Source organism: Malurus melanocephalus, unplaced genomic scaffold, assembly GCF_030028575.1.
Source record: "Malurus melanocephalus ecotype Western Australia unplaced genomic scaffold, MMel_1.1 scaffold_84, whole genome shotgun sequence".
NCBI lineage: Eukaryota > Metazoa > Chordata > Aves > Passeriformes > Maluridae > Malurus > Malurus melanocephalus.
The window spans coordinates 908,600-931,043 of record NW_026623316.1 but is presented as its reverse complement, the minus strand read 5'-3'; the positions used below and the strand labels follow the sequence as shown (position 1 = coordinate 931,043).

The window sequence follows — 22,444 nt, the reverse complement described above, 5'->3', positions numbered from 1 at the left end:
GAATGAGAATGAGAAATAAAACCAAAATTTTAAAACTCCTTCCCCTACCCTTCCCATTTTCTCAGGATTTTGATCTTTGCCCCCTCCCCACATCAGCATAGGGGGATAGGGAATGGGGGCTGTAGCCAGTGGGGGCTCTGGTCAGTTCATCACATATGGGGGCAGAGTCACAGTCTCCTTCAGGCACTTCCACMCGCTCCGCTGTGGGATGCTCCACAGGCTGCAGATGGATCTCTGCTCTCCTGTGATCCTCCATGGGCTGCGGAAGGACAGCTGCCTCWCCATRGGCTGCCCCACGGGATGCRGGCGAATCTGAGCTCGGGTATAGGGAGCAGCTCCTCCCCCTCCCGCTCCCCGGGCAGTTGCTCTCACACATTTTCACTCGTCTCTCCTGGCTGCTGTTTCACAACCATTTTCTTGCCCTTGTTAACTCTGTTATCCCAGACRTGCTGTCAATATTTCTCAGGGGCTCAGCCTTCGCCAGCAGTGGGTTGAGCTTGGAGACGCCTGGCATTGTCTCTATGGGATGTGGGGGCAGCTTCTCACAGAAGCCACACCTACAGCCCTCACTACAAAAACCTTGCCACACAAACACAGTACAAGAGTTTTTCTAATTTTCATTGATATTCATGATACATAATACCCATGTTCATGTGAACTGGATTAGGCATCACAATAAACTGTTAAAAGACAGTTATAGCTTTTATACATACTAAGCTGTCAGTAGAGAAGAAATAATATTGTATTACTTTTTTTTTAATAAATATATTTCCCCATTTGTATCTCTCATTTTCAGAAGAATAAAAGTTATTGCTTATCTAATCCTTGAAAAGAGCCTTCAGCTTCCCGTCCTCTTAAATTCAAATATCCTTTGTTTAAATGATATTCTTCTCCTCCAGGTCATGCACTGTGRATCAGTGATTTCAATTTTAAATTTTGCCTTAAAGACAGTATTTAAAATTCTTCTTTTGTGTTCAAACTCCTTATAAAGTAGGCTCTTACTGAAGCTGTTTTWTGATAAGAAATAATAGAAACAACACTTAAGGATACTTCCAAAGTATCCTGAAATGTGACCAAGCAACCATAAGAAGACTGATTTTAGAACACTGTTACATGYAATTTAAATCCCTGCTACAAAGGGGTACAGCTATTTATCATCCTCTCTGCATGAACAATCCTCAAGTGTAAAAGGAGCTGAAAGACAGGTTAAATAAGAACGAAATAAATGATCCTAAGACAAATAGGAATGCAAGTACAAATCATTCGGTATCAATAGAAATACATTTAAATTTTTTTATGTAAGAGAATGAAAAGGCAGAATGAGGAACCTTGTAATATGAGGTATAAGAAGACATGGAGACTAAATTGACATGTCATGTCAATGGGAAGTGAAGCTGTGATTGAAAAAAAAAAAAAGCCAAGAAAAGAAATTTAATAATTATGAAGAACTGTTAAAACTTAATAGTCTCTAAACYAAGGACATAAACATAAGAAGTGCTGATTAAAGCATTTAATAATCATGCTCATAAATTATTAACTCAAAAATTAGTTTAACCATTATCTATTTGAAGAAAATTTTGCAACCAATGCTAACCTAAGCATTGACTGAGAATTCACTATTTGATTGGCTTCTATGAACTAATTTATAATATATATTCACCTGAATGTAATTACATTGTTCCTTGGATATGTGAGATAAGTGATGATAGCAATAAAGCAAAAGATATTGGGCAGTCTCTATATTCTTCACAGAAATTTGATTACAAATTGACAAATCAATATTTTAAGTCCTATAGTTCTAATTCTATTGCTAAAAGASAAGCATAATAACATTAATTTGCTGAAGGTACATTAAAAGAACAGACTAAGAAAATGGAAAAACTCATTAATGTAATGTTATAGAAACTGACTGTAGTTGAAATAGACCCTTTTACGACTTGTTCTCAGTGGTTGGGCTGGGATTTTTTTACGTCRTATCTAGGGTTTTTAAAAATCTATATAGAGATAGATTAACACAGTCTCACAGATTATTAGAAAGAAATGTGCTGAATGGCAATAATATACAAAATCTTTTTAATACCAGCATTGTCTTTGTATTATTTTGTTTAGAGGCCTTTCCAACTGTAATACATTTATTGTAGTGTGAGAGTTATTAAGTTGTCCCTACTGTTCGGAGTTTTCATTACATTGGAGTCTAGAAAAGGGCATAACAAATTTCAAGAAAGCATATTTTACCCCTTTCATAACAATTGCCAAGCTCTAGGTGGCCAAAACACTCCCTAACTACTCCACTTCCTAAACAGGGCTCTTTCCTTGCTGATTCTGTGTAGTTTATAACCACTTGTTGAAGCATTCCAGAAGCACAGATTATCCCACCATTTTCCCGGGATTGCTTACACGGTAACATTTGGGCYTTACAATGTTTCCAGTTGGTGAAAATGCATTTTAATTGGGCTGTCGATCCTGCCACCTTTTTAGGGGAAGAAGAACTTATTCCTGTATGACTCTTCTCATTTGCTTCCACGGTTTCTAACACTTCAACACTCACTTCTTCTGCACAAATTAGTACTGGGGCAATTCAAATCTGCCACAAAGTCCACTTGCACATCATCCCATGATCATTTTTGACCATCAGGTCCGCTACTGACAGGTGTGGTGCATCTGTCTCAAAGGGAGAAAAGGATCATCTTCACTCAGGACTTAACAGGAGTCATTAAAGGAGTTTTAAACTGGATTTGAAGAGGAGAGGGGATAAAAATAGGTTCACTAGAAATAAGCCTGGGAGCAGCATGCCTGATGATCAAACTCACAAAACTCTGGCAGGGATCAGTCTGACCAGTCTCAGAGTCCGATACTGATCTGTTATTCTCTAGAACTGGTTCCTAAGTCTTCCTTCATCATTCCCTACAACTGGAACAATAGAGGAGAATTTTACATGTGCTTCTGAACCCTTAACCACTTGGTCCCAAGGCACTGAATTCCCTTTTTGATTGTCTTTAGACCTCTTACTGCAATTTCATTGCTGCCTACTTGAAAAGGTATTAATGGTTAACAATCTGAGGGCTGTTGTACCACAGTAGGAGGTTTCCTCCTAATGTTTTTAACACAGGCTCCAGGGGGCAGCCGGGTTTCTCTAAGAAGTGGAGCCACTCTGCATATTGGGCTTTTTGGTCCTCTCAGAAGAAAGTCTCCAATGTCTGTAACACATCTTTTTTTTTTTTTTTTTTTTTTTTTTTTTTTTTTTTTTTTCCTATATGGAAGCAGTTTTGACACAGGGTGTAGGTTAATTTAACTTCAGCCACACCTCCAACTTTCATGAACCATCCTTCTTGTCACTATTCAGTTCTACTTGCTTCAGTTTCTTTATTGAAAAGCGTTCATAGTGATGAGGCTGTTGGCACAGTTAATACCTGTAACATCAAGATAAAAGCCAGGTTAGGSCCAGGAGAGAATGTCAAAGGATAAAGTTCTGTGAGGTAGGTGACCTGATTTAAAGGCYAGCTGTTGCCAAAAGGAGAGATCCCACATGCTTTGCCATGTGCAGACATAAACACGCATAAACTAGTGTTGTTAGTCACGTGCTCTCAGTCTTTTGTACTGCCTCTGGAGTGTCTGACCCTGTGCTGAACCAGGCCAGCTTGCTAAATAGGCAAAAAGCAAATCCTGAACCCTTACAAGAAGTAATTGTTTATTCAACAGTAGTTCACAAGAATATTATTTTCAGGAATCACACCAAGAGATACCAATGTTCAAATAAAAAAAAAAGCTGTACAGGTAAGTTGTATATTCTTGGGATCACGTTCCCTCACTAGCCAAAATCATTCACTTTTCAGAGGACTGCCTCCAGGCTTTGTGTAAAAAGTATCTAGAAAATGRACTTACAACTTGGCTTGCAGAAGGTAACAGTGATAGAAATTTAAGAGCTCAGACTCTAGGGCTAGAGAGTTACCATGCCAAATGCAGTGTGATATGACACAAGATGAAACAACAAAAAGCAGCAGCCAGAACTGAATTTGGGCAGATTCAACTCTGATATAAGAAAGTGTCTTTTTGGGAAGTGTTTCAGAACCAGAAAAAATTCTTGCAAAAGGAAAACATGTTCTCCCTCTTCTGGTGTTTGCAATTTGTGATTCAGCAACTTTACAGAATATGTGTATTACTAAAACACAAGGATTTTGTGTCAGCACAAGTATTTTGCTAGGCCATCTCCTAAAAAGAATACTATAAACTTAAAAAGGGGAGGTTTTGTTTCACAGTCAAGACATGAACCATATACCTTGGAATGCCAAGTGCAGGGACACACTAAGTTCCTGATATTGCTGCTTAACTGATTATTACTCCATATGAAAAATTAGCTGAGGAGGACAAAGCTGCATTTCACTACAACTGGATTCAGATTCTCCTGCCTTGACACTCATCACTGGGAGAAAAAAAAAATAAAGAAACGTCCCCGCTTTAACAGAAGCCACGTCTTTGAAGCAGCTGCTATTCCTCCACTGGCAACACAGAGTCCTTGTGAAAACACARTTTTTATACTTTTATTCGTGATGCTTTTGATTACAGTTCCACGTCCCCGTCTCTCTAGCGATGGGGCGGTGTCGGGGCGGTGCGGAGGTGGGGCCGAGGCCGAGGTCGTGGCGGGGCCGAGGCGCTTTTCAGGCGATATTGAGATGGTGCGGAGGCCCTGGCGGGGCCGGGGCGGTGCTGAGGCGGTGTTGGGGCAGTGCCGGGGCCGAGGCGGTGCGGAGGGGGCGGTGCCGGGTCCCTGGCGGGGCCAGGGCTGTGTTGGGGCGGTGCTGAGGCGGTGCTGAGTCGGTGCTGAGGCGGTGTTGGGGCGGTATTGAGGCGGTATTGAGGCGGTGCCGGAGCCCTGGCGGGGCCCTGGCAGTATTGAGGCGGTGCTGGAGCGGCGCTGAGGCGGTGCTGAGGGGGCGGTGCCGGGTCCCTGGCGGTATTGAGGCGGTGCTGAAGCGGTGCTGGGGCGGTGCTGAGGAGGTGTTGAGGCGGTGCTGGGGCGGTGCTGGGGCGGTGCCGGGGCCCTGGCGGTGCTGAGGCGGTGCCGAGGGGCGGTGCCGGGGCCCTGGCGGGGCCGGGGCTGTGTTGGGGCGGTGCCGGGGCCCTGGCGGGGCCGGGGCTGTGTTGGGGCGGTGCCGGCAGCGGAAGCGGCGGGGCCGGTGTTGCCGGGCGGAAGCGGCGGCGGTTGGCGTTTAAAGGCTCCGCGGCGGCAAAAGGGCGGCGAGTGGCGGCAGCGCGGGCCTGAGGGCTCCCGGTTTTCTCCGCTCCGCCTCGGGAGCGGCCGCACTTCCCAGCCCCGGCAACGCCCGGGCGGAGCGGGGAGATGGTGTCCAGAGCTGCCGATCGGCTGCTGATCGTGGTCTCCGTGCTGGAAGGTAACCGGGAGGGGCGGGACGGTCGCGGCCTCCCGGCTGCTGCCCGTCCTCTAGGTCCCGAGGGGAGGATGAGGGGTGGTCGCTGCCTCCGAGGTGTTTCTCAGATAAGCCGAGCAGCAYTGAGTAAACGTTATATTAATAAAGCTTTGGACCTACGTATCTTAAGGCCAGGGTTGGCTACCTGCATTTAGGTTTTGGAGGTAGTTACCCAATGTATTATTTAAAATGAATAAGTAACCATTCTTCTCTGAGGCGATTGTTTGCTTTTTCGGTTTTTTTTTTTTTTAGTTTGTTTGGTTTTCTGGTTTTTTTGTTTGTTTGGTTTGGTTTTGTTGTTGTTTTTAAAGCAGTATTCTGGTGTTTCTATCCCTTTTTAGCTTTTTTTTGGTACTGTTGACTCGAACGTRTATCTAGTTTTTCATCCTGTATCTCTACAGATTTTAGTTTCTGTGGTCTAATTTCTGTGTGTTTGTGAGTTGGTTGTTGGGATGTCTTTTTCTGTTTTGGGCTGTTTTGGAGATTTGTGGGGTTTGGGTTTTTTTTTTTTTTTTTTTTTTTTTGTTGGTTTTTTTTTTTTGACTGAATGCTTTCTCTTTGTCAAGTAAATTCTGTAATTTCTCTGCCCATTTATGAAATTTACCAGAGGAGCTTACAAATAAGATCCTGTCGTCTGACATGCCTGYAGTATCACCTCCCCACATTGTGATATAAGTAAATTTAAAAAGTGTTCACTTCTACGTGTCATTTCAAATTAGACTGTTGGGTGATCTTGAACTCAGGACCAGTCATACCCAGTTTTAGGCACTCTCCTGTTCTGGTAATGATTCCTTTTTTTCAGCAAGTTGCAAGGAAAGCACTTTTCACTGATTTTATAAGATTGTATTTTTCTGCTTTGATAGCAGGACAGTCATAACATTCACTGTCTCTCAGCTGCTCACTTACCTGTTGCCAATCTGAGAGTTCTCAAATCATTCTAATTGCTTACTTTTCTCTCTTTGTTCTTTGTTACTTAATGTCTTGTTTTCTCTCAAATAGTCTTTTTCATATGACATTCTTTCATATTTCTGCATGGTGCAAATACTTTTTCTTTAATGTAAAGAGCAGACCAGGGAAGGTTATATGGGAATTAATTCTATGTAATTGGTTTGTGGCATAAATCTGAACTCTTGCTTCTTTTTTAGTGATGACATATGCAGTTCCACTCTTTTACAGGACGCTATTTTCCAAAACGATCCAAGCACATGCTTGTAGTTGAAGCCAGGTTAGATGGTGAGCAGTTGGCTACTGATCCTGTGGAGCATACTGATCAGCCAGAATTTGCTACAGAATTGGCTTGGGAACTTGATAGGAAAGCGCTTCATCAGCACAGGTAACGTCTAGTTCGCAGATGAAACTTAATTTTCTTGTCTTTACAGTTAGTGAAATACAGTTTCTCTGTTAGTGTCATCTGAATTGTTTTTTAGCAATTTTCTTTTATCTCCCATTGTGTTGCAAAWAAATGTACAAATGTGTACAAAAAAAAGATAGTAAGTGGCAAGATAAGTAACGTTTAAAAATTCTAAAGGATATTTTTTTACACTGCTAAAAAAATCCCCACAGGCACCTTGAGCAAATTAATAATGTTATAATCTAGGCATTAGTGTCGAGCTTCCTTATGTATACCATAACTATTAATTACTTAATTTTATTAACTTAACTTCAAACATGAGAAGTCTATGTAAATAGTTATTGATAATACCGAGAAGATGAGCTGAGAAATGGAATTTCTCGTAACTGTCATTTGGTTTTACAAGCTTTATAACTTACTGGTTATAATGTTATGACCATATTTTCAAAGAAATTGAAGATGCTGTCTCATCTTTGTTTGAAAGAGAAAGATGCCTACATGTGCCCTGCACTAGACACACTATCACTGCCTTGAAGCAATTAGGTGCTTTACCCAAAAATCTTCTCCACGGGCCCTATTTTTAAGATGCCCTCACAAGTGAAATTCAAATTTCATATGAGATGCTGTGCTTATTTCTTTTATATGGATGAGGTTTTATTTGTCGCTAATGTATTTTTAATAGCACTTGAGACTCTGAGACTCCAGTGCATTGCTCTTAAAAAAGTAAACCCCCTGTTCATTTTCCTTCTCAATGATGAGTTTTTATATGTCCAATATAAATTTAGTTTCTGACATAATGAAACTAGTTATCTAACTAGTTTTTTACCATTGGCTTGCTGGAAACTTATGAACCATCTTTGAGATTAATTGCAGAGATAACTTTCATATTTAATATTTCAACTGAGTTGCTTTTTCAGGCTGCAGCGTACACCTATCAAACTCCAGTGTTTTGCACTGGATCCTGTATCTTCAGCTAARGAGAATATAGGCTACATTGTACTCGACTTAAGGGCTGCACAGGAAAAGAAACAGGTATGTTATGGTGTATAAGGTGTATAAAAATTTTTTCAAAATCATATTTTGAAAACAATGATCTTACAGATAATACAATTTGAATTAAAGCATAGGCTAAACTTTTGAGTCTTGTTTTGGAGTATGACTGACTCGTCATGTATGGGGGATTTTGCTGTCTTTTCATTACAGGAGAGACATCGTGACTCAGAACATCCTCAAAATAAAAAATACTGTTGTACTAGTCTTGCTTACTTCTGAATTGGATAATTGGAACACTAGCAACCAACAATTCTACACAATTTCATTTTTTAATGAACTAGAAAAATTTATCTAAGCAATAGATATGGAGCAATTGAACTGAGTCTCCATCATCAAGTCTTAAGTTGTTTCTTTTTTGGTGGGCTTCTATGGAAGATGGGTTAGGTGATCATTTCTAGCCCCCTAATACAACATAGAGTAAGCACAATACAGTTGCTTGTATAAATTTAATTAGCAACATCCTTATGTTGAGCTGGATCAAAACATAACTGATATGGGTCATATCAGCAATTTGGGTATCTTGTTTTGACATCACTTTTCTTGAGAATTTTCAATGCCTGTGACTTACTGTGCACAGTTGAGAACTTGAAGGTTTTCTAATTAAAGATTTATGGTATATTTCTCTTTCTAACTCTTTCATTGTACAAATAAGTGGAAAGAAATTGGTRTGTTCAGCTAGTTGTCTAGGAACCATTCTATAGAACCTTCTAGTACAGTAGTGTACCAAATAGACCAMATTTTTCGAAATAAAGGCCGAAGTGTATTTCCGTAGATGATGAAGTAGAAGTGCTAGAGCAAATGTAAGGTTTTTTTAATAATAAAAGCCTACTCTTTTTCCTCAGGTTTTTAAATGCTTATGTTTTTTATTTTTGTTTTTAATTATGTAGGCACCTAAATGGTATGCTTTGCTTAGTAACAAGTACCCTAAGTTTAAACCTGAAATACTAGTTGGTGTTTCATTGGAGCCCGATTCAAAAGCCCTGGTCGATGATTTTAAAGCAAAGGAGGCACCCCCTAGAGAAGGGAAGGGTAGGTAACGTAATATCACATATTTTGAATTAAATGTCTTCCTGTGCCAGGTCATTTGTTGCAGATGTGTTGGTTTAAGTCTCAAGAGAACTTTAATTTCACATCAATTTCATTGCAAATCCTTTACAGCTGATTAATGTGCCTTGTGGTAGTAAATTTTTCAAAGATGCTTTACTGTGATAGTTGTGTGATTTTTAGGGGAGCAAATTGCAAAGCAGTTGATGTTTAAAATGGCATTTTATTTGTATTTATGTGCTTTAGAAAGTTATGAAAGAAATAGGAAAGGAGCTTCTTTACAGAATGTAAGGTTTCAGTAGTTTGTGCTTGGAATTCTAATGTGGTAAAATGCCTCATTTGTTGGGTGGCTTCTTTTTTGGTGGGCTCTTCTAATCTTTCAGTACTTGAATCATATTCTATTAGGTTTTTTTTGTAGTAATATCTGTAGTAACTATTGGGATTTATTCAAATTCTGGATTCTCATGTTCATTTCTCTCAAAATAAATTAGTGAATTGTGTCAAAAATCTATTGGAAYTCAAGTGTTAACACTAGTAGGTATTTTTATGTGCTATGCCGTCCAATCATTTTTTAATCTGTGGTGTTTTTTAAATGAAAGTTAGTAGTTTWAAAAAAACAAACAAAAAACCAAGGTCTTAGGAGCTTGGTTTAAAAGAGTACCCAAACAAGCATATTTCCATCTTGTCGTGATCCTCCACCAAATACCTGTCTACTTAATTTTTGAAAAATGACCCTTTTGGTATAACTAGTGGATTTTCTCCTAYATACTTTGCAATACTTCGTGTTCTTGCCCTGAAAAGGTAACTTTTCCCTCATTCTGAATCCATCTCCTATCTGCTTATGATCTGGGTGTGATTTTGTAAAAACAAAGTGGTCAATGGCAGTAAGTGTTTTACAAGGCTTCTGGCCCAGAATTCACTGACTTGGCTTCATTTCAAGATTGTCTAAGACAATATCTAAGTTTCAGTGTGATTGCATAGCTTACTTCATTCTTTCAGGCTTACAGCAAAACACAGGGAACTTTCCGTATTGTAAACTTTATAAAGGAGGCAAGCAACTACTGTATATGATTCCTTAGTCTGCACTCCCTATTTGACATTTATTCCTGCAAGTTCTCCTATCTGTCATGATGGCAAAAAAATACAAGAGGAGACTCTTCTGCCTTCACCCAGCACTTTTTCCACTTCATGTTTTCTATGAAATAATTGCTACAAGTTTACCAAGTTTTCTTTTGTCACATTGAAATTAGTCAATATCTTATTTATATGATAGGGAAAACCAAACTTGTGGGGTTTTGCAGTTAGAAAGTGGAAGTTCCAGGTATTGAGTGTGACAAAGTTGATTACCCAGTTCTAGCTTAGTAAGATAGTTTTCCATTTAGGATTCATATACCGTTTTTTTTTTTTTTTCCACTGATTTAAGTTATCTAAAGCTCCCAGTATTTGAAATGCAGCTTTTCTGTTCACACAATGCTGTGTCATTATCTCATTTAAGTGTAACCTGAGGGGCTTTGAAATGTGTTGAGTCACTGGCACTATAGACCAGAAACTAGCAAACCACAATAAAGTGTTTTATGCGTTGAAGCTTTCAGATGAAAAACTTTTAAATGAAACATTCTAAAGGTCTATGTAATGAGTACTGACACATCATCCTTTTTTCACCAGGTTGCAATATGCAGTTACTATCTTGCATTTCCTTTAATGAGCAAAGTAAAGRAACAGCATGGTAGACTAGCCTAATGAAATAAACTTCCAATGGCTGTAATGATACTTACTGTAACAGTAAATAAAAATTAAAGTTAGAATTTCTGTCTAGTATGGTGTTCAATATAGCATTTGTGAATAGAAGCTAATTTCAGAATTTTTCGTAGGTATACTGAAGTATACCTAGGCACTTTTTTTGTGTCTTGCAATGTTTTGGTACCAGGTATTAAGATCTTTATTTCTAGTTTTTCTTTCCTCGTGTAATTTCCATGTGTAATACTTAAAATTGGAATTATATATAAGATTACTGCAGCAATTAAGATTACTAGTTACTTATGTTTATTTCTTCTCTCATAGTACTCACACTTTTTCCTGGGCTAGACCCTAAAAGTATTGTGCCAGTCTTGAATGAAGAAGAGGGSTATCATCAAATTGGACCGGCAGAGTATTGCAGAGATCACTTTGTCTTGTCTGTAACCATTGCATTTGCCAGACAGTTGGAACAGGTCTGTTTCCTTGCTWTGTTTGTTTTTAAGAAGTATTGTCCCCAACACTCTTACTTTCACCCTCCCATGCCTCATTTCTAATTAGGTTTTTAAACTTGTTTTCTATGTTTATTTCAATGAATAGTCTTGTGCTACTTTCGATACATAAATTTTCATTTGCAAACTTTCTGAAGTCCTTGACATGTCAGATTACAGATGAAACAGTTCTTTCAAAGTGCTAAAGCTGCATTTCCTTTAAMTTATGCATTCTTATGAAATCTATACTTCTCTACTTCAATACAGTGTAAAAAATCTGTATATGGATGCAAGTCTTCGATGTGGTGCTCATGCACTGAAGTTCAAACAAGGTGAAATACTTCCCAAGCATGAAAGACCAAATTCGTCTATTGCCTGAGGGAAGGACTTATTAGCTTGGGTGAAGAGGGTTGCTAATGATTGCTTCAGTTTTAGACTTCAGCTGTTGCGTTTATGCTGTCTTGCCAGCATAGTCTTAATTGGCCTAGAACTCACAGTGTATGATAAACTCTCYTTGGTCTTGTCATCTTTCTTTTTACAGGGAAAATAATTTTCCATGTCAGAATTATAGGACCTTGAGAAGTAAATTTATTGTGATCGTACTTGGGTGGCTTGTGCCACTTTAGGCATTGAACTCACGTTTTTCTACAGGATTTTTTCTACAGCTGTTTGTCTCAGTCTTTTATTCAATCACACAAATTATATAACAGTATCTAATCATTATTTACATTGGAAATATTTTATGGAAGCACTGCTTATTTCTGAGTATTTGTGCAGTGCTTGATTTAACTAAATATATGTTGGTTACAGCCTTTGGTGTTGATGAATTTTAAAGGCAATTCAAAATATTTTGCAAGTTGTTTTTATGCTTGTAAATTAAAGCTTGGTTTTTTTTAAATTAAAAGAATTAAAACATTTTTAATATAAGTATTAATATAAAAGTTATGTCTGAAATGCAAGCTGGGATTTAGGTCAGTTGGTCACTTTAATTTCCAGGCTAGTGCTTCAGAATTACTGTATCTTTACATCAAAAGATGCATTATTCCCTTCTGCATCTCTTTCAGTTAGTTCCTAGTACAATGAAGCTTCCAGATCGACAACCAGAGTTTTTTTTCTACTACTCATTGCTGGGAAATGATGTCACAAACGAACCTTTCACTGATTTAATTAATCCAAACTTCGAACCAGAGCGAGCTTCAGTTAGAATACGTAGTACAGTAGATGTTCTTCAAGTTTATCTTCGTGCGCAGTCAAAATTGCAGGTAAGCTGTTTCATTTGAAATGGGAATGAAAATAAATAATGAAAATTAAATAGAATGTGCCCCAGGCTATATTTGGGAACCATTTCTGTTTGCAAAGCTGAGATTATATTACGTATTTTGTTTCAAATATAAGTTGATTCTCTTGCTGATGCGAGGGAAATCCTAGCAGTAAGTTTCCCAGCTCAGGTAGAGTGCAGTCTTTTTAATTAGTCGCAATTGCAACAAGACGGTTTACGTGTCATGATAAAAGGTGTTGCAGAAATATGATCTTCCCAAAGAGCTAAAGTGGCACTCTCAAGTGCTCTGAGCTTTAGGGTTTGCACTGCAATCAGATCATCTGCAGCCTGAAGTTGTGCTTTGTGCTACCTGTGGTAATCCCATGCCAGCTGCTCAGGTCACTTTTGCCTAAGTTCTAAAATCACTGTCCCTCACCATTCTTTGTGAGTACTAAGGGAGGTCTCACTTTATTCTTCACTCTGTAGCAAATGCTGTTTCTAAATACTCTACAGACATATTTGGGCTGTTAGGGGGTATTGCTTTTCTTTAGCCTTGCTTTTAAATGGAGGACAGGGTTTAGTGGTAGGTTGGCAGTGTTAGGTTCACTGTTGGACTCAGCAAACTTGAGGGTTTTTTTCCAARCTAAATGAACGTGTGATTGTAAATATCAGGTAGTACTTAGAGTATATATGGCAACCTGTGCATGGCCTACACTTAAACTGATTACAAAACAAGAGGCTGTTTGGTTGAATGAGGGTGGCATGGGGTTTCTGATGGTGTAGCTGGCAAATAAGACAGTGTTAGTTACACAAAGTTGTAGATCTGGACTCTTCTAAAGTTATTTTTGTTTAAGATTTTACAGACCATTCTAAGGATTTTATCCAGGGTGGTTTAAGATTGTTTTTGTTTAAATCTTGTATTGTTTCAGCTTTTTTTTTGCCTCAACTTTAATATTTTTTGGAGAAATGTCCACTGGTGTGTTTGGAACTTAATCTTACTCTACAGTCTGAAAGTATTTTATAAGGTGTTTATGATACATATGTTCAAATGTACATGAGGAATTATATATATTTGCATTGTGTAAAGAACGACTTTTTGAATGAAAGTTGTTGGGCAGTCAGAGCCACATTTTGATTTACGGTTTTCTTTCTTTTACTTCTCCCTCATCTTCTTAAAATGTAGGATATAGGATCAGAGTACTGTGTTCTGATTTTTAACTTTAACACAGTTTTCCAAAAATGAAGACTTTGATTGTAAAAGGTGCTGGTTGCCAGACTAGGGTGTGTGTATATACATATTGTATGAGTGTGCATATGTGTACATATTTACACCTAGTTGTGTAGGTGTGAATATGCATACATACACATTTATACAAATACAGGCATATAGTACATATATTGTATTATATGGCAGCTGACACCTTTTAGCATTACAGTTTCCATAAGTGAAATAAATATTAAGAATGGGAATACAGTGTTCTGATCTGCTGAATCAAAACTGAAGTGACTGTTATTTGGGCAAGAGCAAGTTAGTATGTAAGTTTTGAAGAACAGCTTTGAGAAAAAGAGATTTCCTTAGTGTGTGTTGGTTTTTTTAAGATTCATCTTTTACTTGTGTGTATAAGTATTAAGCTGTGTAAGCAATTAACAGTTGAATCAAATTTTCAAATAATTATGTTTACYAAGAATTAAAACCACAGTTACTTAATTCCAAAAATCCTTGCTTCTTAAGTGGTTCTAAATATATGCACAAAACCGTGACGTAATCCTTTCCATTACTTTGCAGTCATGCATTTTATATGCGTATACATTAAGGGCAAGAATCTGTGCTGTGTTTAGAAGCCACAGACCACTGAATTTATCCTACAGAAGGTCCTCAGAGGGACAGTGCAGTGTTCTGCTACCATCCTATCAGTAAGCAAATCCTATCTGCTCAAAAAAGACGTTTTGTAGGTATTCTTCATCTCAGCATGCAGGGACTAGGTTAGGGATGATAACTTGTTGTATTTGTGCTACCTTTAGTGGAGGTGCACAGACAGCTGACGTGCAAATCACGTGTACCAGTTACTTCCTATCTCCTCTGTGTGTGTACAGATCCATCTTTGCTGTGGGGACCACTCTCTTGGAAGCACTGAAATACCCCTCTCTGGACTACTGAAGAAAGGAAATGTGGAGATTGATCAGCACCCTGTGGCAATAGAAGGACCATTTGTCCTTGTTCCACCAAACAGAGCTAAACAGAAACTGCCACAACTGCCTTTGGATCTGGCTCCTACTGTTGGTGTATCTGTAATTCTTCAAAGGGAGAACTTGACTGTCCAGGTATAGCTTATCCATTCATTGTTGGTTTAGATGCTATTGCACGATTTCATGTTAAACAATAATTGKTGTTTCTAAGTCACATTTAGTATTTCTTTATGTAAAAGAAAACTTGAAAGAATTATTTGCTTTATATGAATAATCCTTTCATTGACATTTTTCTATGTTCTGAAAAATAATCTCAAACTGTGAAAATGTTGTAGACAGAATTTTTGCAGTACAAGCCATGATCCATAAGGAAACTGTATCATTTCAGCCTCTGATTTCTTTGAATGCTGCAACTGAACCCAAACAGCCACAGGAGAAAGTTCTTTCACCTSTTAGTGCAAAAACAGAGAGCCTGCAGCAGAGATCCCAGAATGTTCCATCTCAAGCTGACCAGTGTTCTTCCAAAGAAGATATAGCAACAGAAAGTGAAGTGGAAAGTCTTAAGTTTGAAAAAGGCACAAAACCAAAGCAAAAGGGTACGTGGCATATRATTTTTCACCCAGTTGCGCAGTGTGGTCTTGGATCATGTACTACTCATTTCTAGTGTATTTGTGAACTAATATTCATTTGTGGTGATAAATTTAAGACAACTCAATTATTATCATAAAATAAATRACAGAAGGTTAAATGTTTTGATGTTCAAATGTGATTTGAACATGGTCGTTGTTAAGTACACTTGAAAGAGCTGGAGTAGGGACTTGAGGGTGTGTAAATTGCAAGTGATGTGAATGGTCATCAGCTTGAAAAATCATAAAAAAGTGTTTGGAATTTCCTGAAGTTGTGCATGAGATGGTTTACTGCAATGCCCATAAAGAAACTGACTTGCTCAATGAGATGAAATGGTCTAATGTTAACATTTATTAAATAGAAAAGGTGGGGTTATGTGGGATYTTGAAGTTTTCTAAGGACTTTACTGTGTGGATAATAATTTGTGAAAACAGATGTTCATATTGTGCAGATTCCTGGGCAAAACTAAGCAACTGGGTTGTTTCGTTTGTTTATCCATAACCTTTTTGTTTGAACTTGGTAGCACAAGCCCTTGGAAAACTTGTTTCTAATTTGAGAACTGGGTCACAGAGAAGTAGAAGAGAAATAAGAAATACTATAATAATTAGAATAAATCTCAAAAAATGCTATTTTGCTAAACATGACTGAACATGAATCTGCTGAAGAGATGGTTTATGAATAAAGTAGAATTATAACTTTTCTAATGATATTTGTATAGCTGGTCTTTTGAGATTTGTTCTAAAGACACCCAGTTCTGTAGAGGAAATTCTGTGTCCTAGAATGGGCTGTCAGGATTTGTCTGCTAATTCAGCCAAGTTTTCTTTTAATCCTAACTGATCTTATCTAAGCAAGGATTAAGTTCTTTATAAGGAATGTAACAAGAAAGTATTGTGAACCCAGCAGCTGGTTTGAATCTCTGGTTAAGAAATCCAGGATTGTGCTTTTTTATGAATAGTAATATTAATTATATAATTATGTTTTGCTAAGATGTAAAACATGTTGTTTCACATTTTTCTTTCAGGGCCGGTGGCTAACTGCCCTCAGGATGTTAACAAACAGAGTTTTGAAGAGCTTCCAGCTTTGAAATCACAGAGCAGAGCGAAGTCACCTCTRTTAGATCTGCAAAATCCCAGTAAGGCAAAATGTATCAAATTTAGTATATTAAAAGAAATTTGAGTATAGTAGCAACTTAAATGACTTTTAATCGTAAGTTATATATACTTCTTGTTTTGTGRTGACCTTAAAATTCCACTCATCCACTTCTTTGCACCAAACAATCTACTGACATTTTAGCTGAATCACTTACAATTGTTTAATTCCTCTGTGAACTAGCTGATGTTGAAGTATTTTGGCTTTTTTTTTTTTTTTTTTTAATGTTACTATTAATGCAAACTAAACACTTGGAGGAGAGAATAAAGTCACTGCTAATAATGATGTATTTCTTTAAAAATGGCAAAAGTGGAAATCTTTTAAATTGTGAAGAAAATACAAGAACAAGTAGCACTTAAAATTGGCAGTTGAGTTTGYATCTGACAGTTTCTTTCTGTCTTTTTGTAGGGGCTTGGTAGCCCCCTAAGCTACATGAAGATGTAAAAAAGATTTTTTACATGAAGATGTAAAAAAAAAAGTCTTAAAACATTTTTCCAGAATACCTTTTGGAGATCTGTTTGTGGGACTTCYAGTTTGATGTTTTACTTGGTGAAGGAAGTGTTGGATGTCATTATAAGGGTGTGAGAAGCCTGGATGCAATTGGACAGGCATTAAGTGTTGCTTCTGCTTCCTAAATTATAAAATGGATGTCACAGTAGGTGGGTTCCGTGACAGAAGCAGATGTGCTTCGCACATTTTAATTTGCATTGATAGCTAAACTTTTTCTTGGGGCCAATAGTTGATGCTGCMTTACATGAACACTGTAATTCACCAGTTAATCTCTCTTTATAAGTGCCCTAAAGAAGTTAGTTAATTAAAAAAAAAAAACCCCTAAATTGCTGATTTTTTTTTTCTTATGCACGCCCTCAAGTTGGCTAGGAACAATTAATATAAACTGAAGTCTTTGAAAATCTTTCTGAAGAATCTAATATCTTGGATCTTAATGTRAACATTTTTCAGCGAATTAAACTTACATGGCTTCAAAGAGTAATGKAGAAAGGAAAAATATTACAATCCTTTGAGACAATTTAAAGTATATTGGGCTTTTGGTGTTTTTTCTTTGGAGGCAGTAACTTACGGAAGGAGGGKTTATTTTTCACGATGTTCATTTATTTTATGAAGAATTGAAATCTCTTAGGAAAGCAACCTATCTACTTGCATTTAAAACATTATAATCTTTGATATATTTTGTTATTTTGGGCAAAACACATTATTTAAAATGCACTTGAATTCTCCTTTTTGTTTTCAGCTGATAATGGTCCAGTAGCAAGATCTCAGCCCAACCCCGTGGGTGTGTCCAGTACTTCTGAGCTTGTGTCAGCACAGAAAATTGTCATTCCAGCAGCTTCTCACCATTTTTGCTTTTCAATAGACTTAAGAAGTATACGTGGTCTGGAAGTTGGTTTTCCAATAAATTGTATTTTAAGGTACAAATTATTTTTCTTATTTTTTGGTGATTGCAAAACTTTCATAATCTGAATAATTACTTGCCATATGCTTCATCATACTTTTTATGTGGCTGATTTGCAGTAGCARAATGCTTCTGAGTTCATCTGGTTCATCACTAACCAGCATTAAAGATGGTGTTTAAAACTTCACCTTTTACTGTAATTCGTATTAAATCTCACTTGAATATCTGAGCTCAGGTAACAAGGAACATCAGTCTAAAGGAAAGTAATTACTTTCCATGTTACTTTCTGGCTACATTTMCAGCTAATCAGTGAAGTGAATTTTTTTTTAAATTTTTTTTTTACAGTTTTCCATGTTCCACCAAGAATATTTGTAGTGTTTTAGTAAGAGACTGAACACCAGTTTGTGTACGAGTCCAAAGGAAGCACATTCTAGTTTTAATGGAGAATCAGTGTAGTAAATGCAGTATCCTCCAAGAGACTTGTAGATACAGCGATGATTTTGATGGTTTAAAAAAAATTATATTTATGGGTTATCAATTATTGATGGTGTAGTTGAATTCAGTGGTTAATAACAGTTTTTATAATTTGTCTTCTTGTTTCTGTTAGGGCCCTTTTGGTGTATGTGATGAAGTATATCTTTAAATGGGATTTAACTGAGAACATTGAATATTTCTGGCTGGGGAGGTGCCTCTGCATTTGCTGCTTTTCTGGCAGATTTTGATTCATACAGTTTTAATTGGTCACAATCACCAATTGTGGTGGTGATTCTTGGGGCTTAGATTTTGTTTGAACTAGGTTGAAAAGGTAGGGATGGGATGGAGGAGTGGAATATTTTAAAACACAGTTCATATAGAGTGCCTCTTTAATATCTTTCTGTATAGGCTGCATTACTAAATAGTATGTGGAAAGCAAAATACTGTGGTGGAATTTTGTCACAAAATCTTTCATGTTACATTCCAATAAGTGATTTGTTTCAGAGCAGTAACAACACATAGATTTTGTTGTTTCATGCACTTGAATTTTTTTAGTCAGTGGTGACCGTGGCAGGAAACTGAAGAGGAGAAACATGCATAAACAGATATATAAATGTTAAGAAAAGTTACAGGTTAAAAAATTGCATATTCACTGTAGATGGGGAAACATTATTTTCTGCCAGTCTAAAACAAGCTCTTTCAACAGCACTCCACAAAAGGTGAAGTTCACAATTTTTATAAAGGGTGGCATAATTTGATGGAGCTTTTATTTTATTAGGAACTTGGCTTTCAGCTGGCATTGTCAGTTTGCCATCAGTGAAGTTAGAGGTTTATGGCCTCCCCCTTTGTTAGTGTGTCATACATTGAAATGTGCCAATAGTTTCAGACCACATTGAAAGCCATATTGGTAAAATTGTTTTACTTTTCTTTTAGTCAATTAAACTAACATAGAAATTAAAAGCTAATGAATTTTTGAATGGTTCTGATGCTGTGTATATGTATACTTAGTTATCAATTGCTGCATGTTAGTCTAGGCTTAACTGTAAGTATAGTTACAAATGTTCTCAAGTAACAGTCTGTATGTGAATATAAATTTTTCTTCTATTTCGCTGCTCACTTAATATAACAATTGCAGAATTTTAGTAAAATATGAGTTCATCTGATTATGAGCATACAGGTTATTAAAGCTTTTTTTTTTGTCAAAACAACAGCAGTGCGAGGAAACAGGATCAGTCCTGAGGTAAATGAAGATATGAATACTTGAGAACCAAATTGTACTGTTGTATGAATTAGTATAAATTTTGCAAACTTTGATACAAGTTACACTTTAGTAAATTATGTCTAAACTGCTTTTCCTGTTGCAGAAGGTATAAGAAATAGTTATCTACTTACAGAATTACTATTTTTGGTTTTATTAGGTACTCGTATCCATTTTTTGGCAGTGCAGCACCCATTATGACAAGTCCACCTGTAGAAGTCAGAAAGAACATGGAAGTCTTTCTTCCRAAGTCATATTGTGCATTTGACTTTGCAACTGTGCCTCATCAGCTTCAGGAGACATTCTTCAGGTAGTAACCTGCAATTTTTTCATGATTACACTTCTAGATTTTTTTCGTAAATGCAATCACATTAAGATTATGAGTTCAAGAATTTAGTAAATAATTCAAGTGCTAGTGCCAATAAATACTTAATAGCCTACACTTCCAGTTTCTCTATTAATTACATTTGAAGCCAGGAATTCTACAGTTCTTGGTTTTATCTCTTGCATACTTAAGTATTGTTGCTTACAGGAACAAGTGCAGTTGCTGTAAATTTTAAAAGTAAAACTTGATAGCAAGTTTTTGACAAAGTACTACTTGAAACATGTAATTTTTTTCTTTTTAATATGCAATGACCATATGACACCTTTGAATATACAGCAGGTACCTGGAAAGTAGTTCACAGTGTTGAGGGATGTGAAACAGTTCTTCCAGTAGTTCCACCACTTTTCAATAAATGATTAGGATGTAAAAAAAGAATTATCGAAATACTGGTATTTTGAAAGAAGTGGAGGGAGATGTATTTTGAGTGACAGTGGTTAAAATTAATTTGTATACATTTGAAGATGACCACGTTCTTTTAACATTATTCTGTCAGTCACTTTCACTGTAATATTGTTATTCCCTAATAATTGAAAAAAAGRAATATGATCTGACTGAACCAAGTGATGGAAAAAATACCAAGTCARTCGGTCTCATTCCTCTAAGTGACAGGGAGTAAAACCATCTCATTGTCTGACATTTGTAACCATCACCGATTTGGGAAGTTACTTTAAGAAAGTGAGATTCGTCTGAAAAAAAATGCTTCTTTTCTTTTATGCCTGACATTAAGATCACTTCTTTGTTTCAGATTGCCTCTGCTGGTTGAATTGTGGCACAAGGATAAAACAGCCAAAGACTTACTTCTAGGGGTGGCAAGGCTTCAGCTTTCAAATGTTTTGGCTTCATTAAAAACCCGCTTCTTGGGCGGGAATGGTGAACAATGCTGGCGTCAGACTTGTAATGAAACAGTCAGTGTCACAGCAGCACAAGGGTAAAACTGTTTAAAAAACACATAACTCTGTAGCAAGTTTTGTAGARTTGTTTGTTTAGTATTTCTCTGAAAAAGGACAAGCTCTTCCTGCTTAGTTTTTAGATTAGGTAAACAGACTGCGGAGTACTGCAATATGGAGAGGGGAAATAGGTATTTAAGAGTTGAAAAGCTAAATTGCCAAAATCATATTTTGCAATGCCCATGCTACTACCAAAATCATTGTAATAAACCTTTATATAATCATGATCCTGAMTAAATTAAACTTCACAGACAGATTAAAAAATAAGTAATTGAAAAAAATGTTCCTGAGGCACTTCCTTGAGTAAGTTACTTAATTACAGAAAGTRCTAATATTTCAGAAAATAATTAACATTGTTTCATCTGTAGTACKCTTTTAGATAAAACTTACTTCAGTGGAAGTTAGGAGGACAGATATGTCCGTAGAGMTCTCCTGCTTAGGATAATAAGCAGGGGCTTGAGCTTGTGTACATCAGAAGGAGCAGTATTAGTTAATATTCTGTCCAAGGGTAAATGTTCATAGAGCAGTTATGGGGTAAAATATATATAAATATATATATATATATATAAAAATTTGTAGTTGCTTCTGTCCTCTGTCCTTGCTGAGGATGATTAGTGCTCACAATCAGTGTCTAGATGCTCATCTTTTTCTGTGTGATGATGGAACTTGATTATGGTCTTGCTAGTAAATGTAGTTGATATTAAGACTGAGGTCAGTTTTAAACCTTTAATGCAACAGATAAATAAGCACGTAATGTTTAACTCCCAGGAAATTTCATGTTGGTGACTGGTATCCCCCCCTCCCCCCAGCTTAACCTCTGGCTTTGTTTAAACTGTTTTGTGAAAGCCAGCATGGCCTGAATCTGTGAAGTCTTACTATAAGATCTCACTCTATGTTAAGGTTCATACTTTCACCCTTTGTTAAATGAAACCTGATTTTGCTCAGAACATACCACTAGATGGCATTATCAAAATGTAATCGGGTCTGCATTTTGCTGTGTTGACCCTTTCTTATCCTTGCTCTTGTTGGTGTAMCCTTCTTCTTACACTGGTATGTTAAACAGACTTGGTTACTCAGATTGCTGAGGTTCACTAATATAAATTTTGTTTTCTTTTTTAGTTAGTGACTGATGGAAAGTTGTAAGAATTCAATGCAACAATTTCTTTTAACTTGTGTAAAATACAAGCATTTATTAGGTTTTTTTCCCTTGCAAATAACTGTAGAACGCTGAACTTTTGTAAAAAGTATTTTACTGTTGTCTGTTTATATTCTCTGAAAGTGAATTTCTGTGAAAACTACAGCCATGACATGGTTAATTCCTGCAGCATCCAGTTGTTTGTTATGTTTTGTAGCTTTCAGGTGTCAAGTGATTGTGTAATTGCCTTTGCATTACTGAGTGCTTATCACTGAAATGACAGGTTTTGCTTTGACCAAGGCCTAGACTTCAGTGTACCTTAATGTGGAGACTTTTGATAATTTCCAATTACACGACTTCTGTGTGTTCCTTCTTTTAATGTCTTTCTGTGCAGAAGACTGGGTTTGTTTGCTGTGTTTTGACTATGACTAGAGGTGAGACAGTTGTAGACAAACTCTTCCTCTTATGCAGAAACCMCAAGTACTTTCAAATTACTTTATTAAAATACCTGCTA

At 37.0% G+C, this 22,444-nt stretch overlaps 1 protein-coding gene across 2 annotated transcripts in view; it reads left to right on the top strand.

Annotated features, from left to right (window-relative positions):
• Positions 1-5,155: 5,155 nt before the first annotated feature.
• The window catches only part of CEP120 (centrosomal protein 120), a 38,658-nt gene continuing 21,369 nt past the window's right edge, over positions 5,156-22,444 (top strand). Inside the window, exons 1-12 of one of the 2 annotated variants that reach the window (XM_057367759.1) lie at positions 5,156-5,390; positions 6,603-6,759; positions 7,695-7,809; positions 8,718-8,859; positions 10,936-11,084; positions 12,164-12,361; positions 14,452-14,679; positions 14,933-15,140; positions 16,193-16,303; positions 17,570-17,747; positions 19,624-19,773; positions 20,594-20,776. In XM_057367759.1, the coding sequence (XP_057223742.1) occupies positions 5,339-5,390; positions 6,603-6,759; positions 7,695-7,809; positions 8,718-8,859; positions 10,936-11,084; positions 12,164-12,361; positions 14,452-14,679; positions 14,933-15,140; positions 16,193-16,303; positions 17,570-17,747; positions 19,624-19,773; positions 20,594-20,776 (1,871 nt within the window). In that variant the 5' untranslated portion in view covers positions 5,156-5,338. The remainder of the gene's footprint in view (positions 5,391-6,602; positions 6,760-7,694; positions 7,810-8,717; positions 8,860-10,935; positions 11,085-12,163; positions 12,362-14,451; positions 14,680-14,932; positions 15,141-16,192; positions 16,304-17,569; positions 17,748-19,623; positions 19,774-20,593; positions 20,777-22,444) is intronic. The other variant, XM_057367758.1, reaches the window with a different exon arrangement.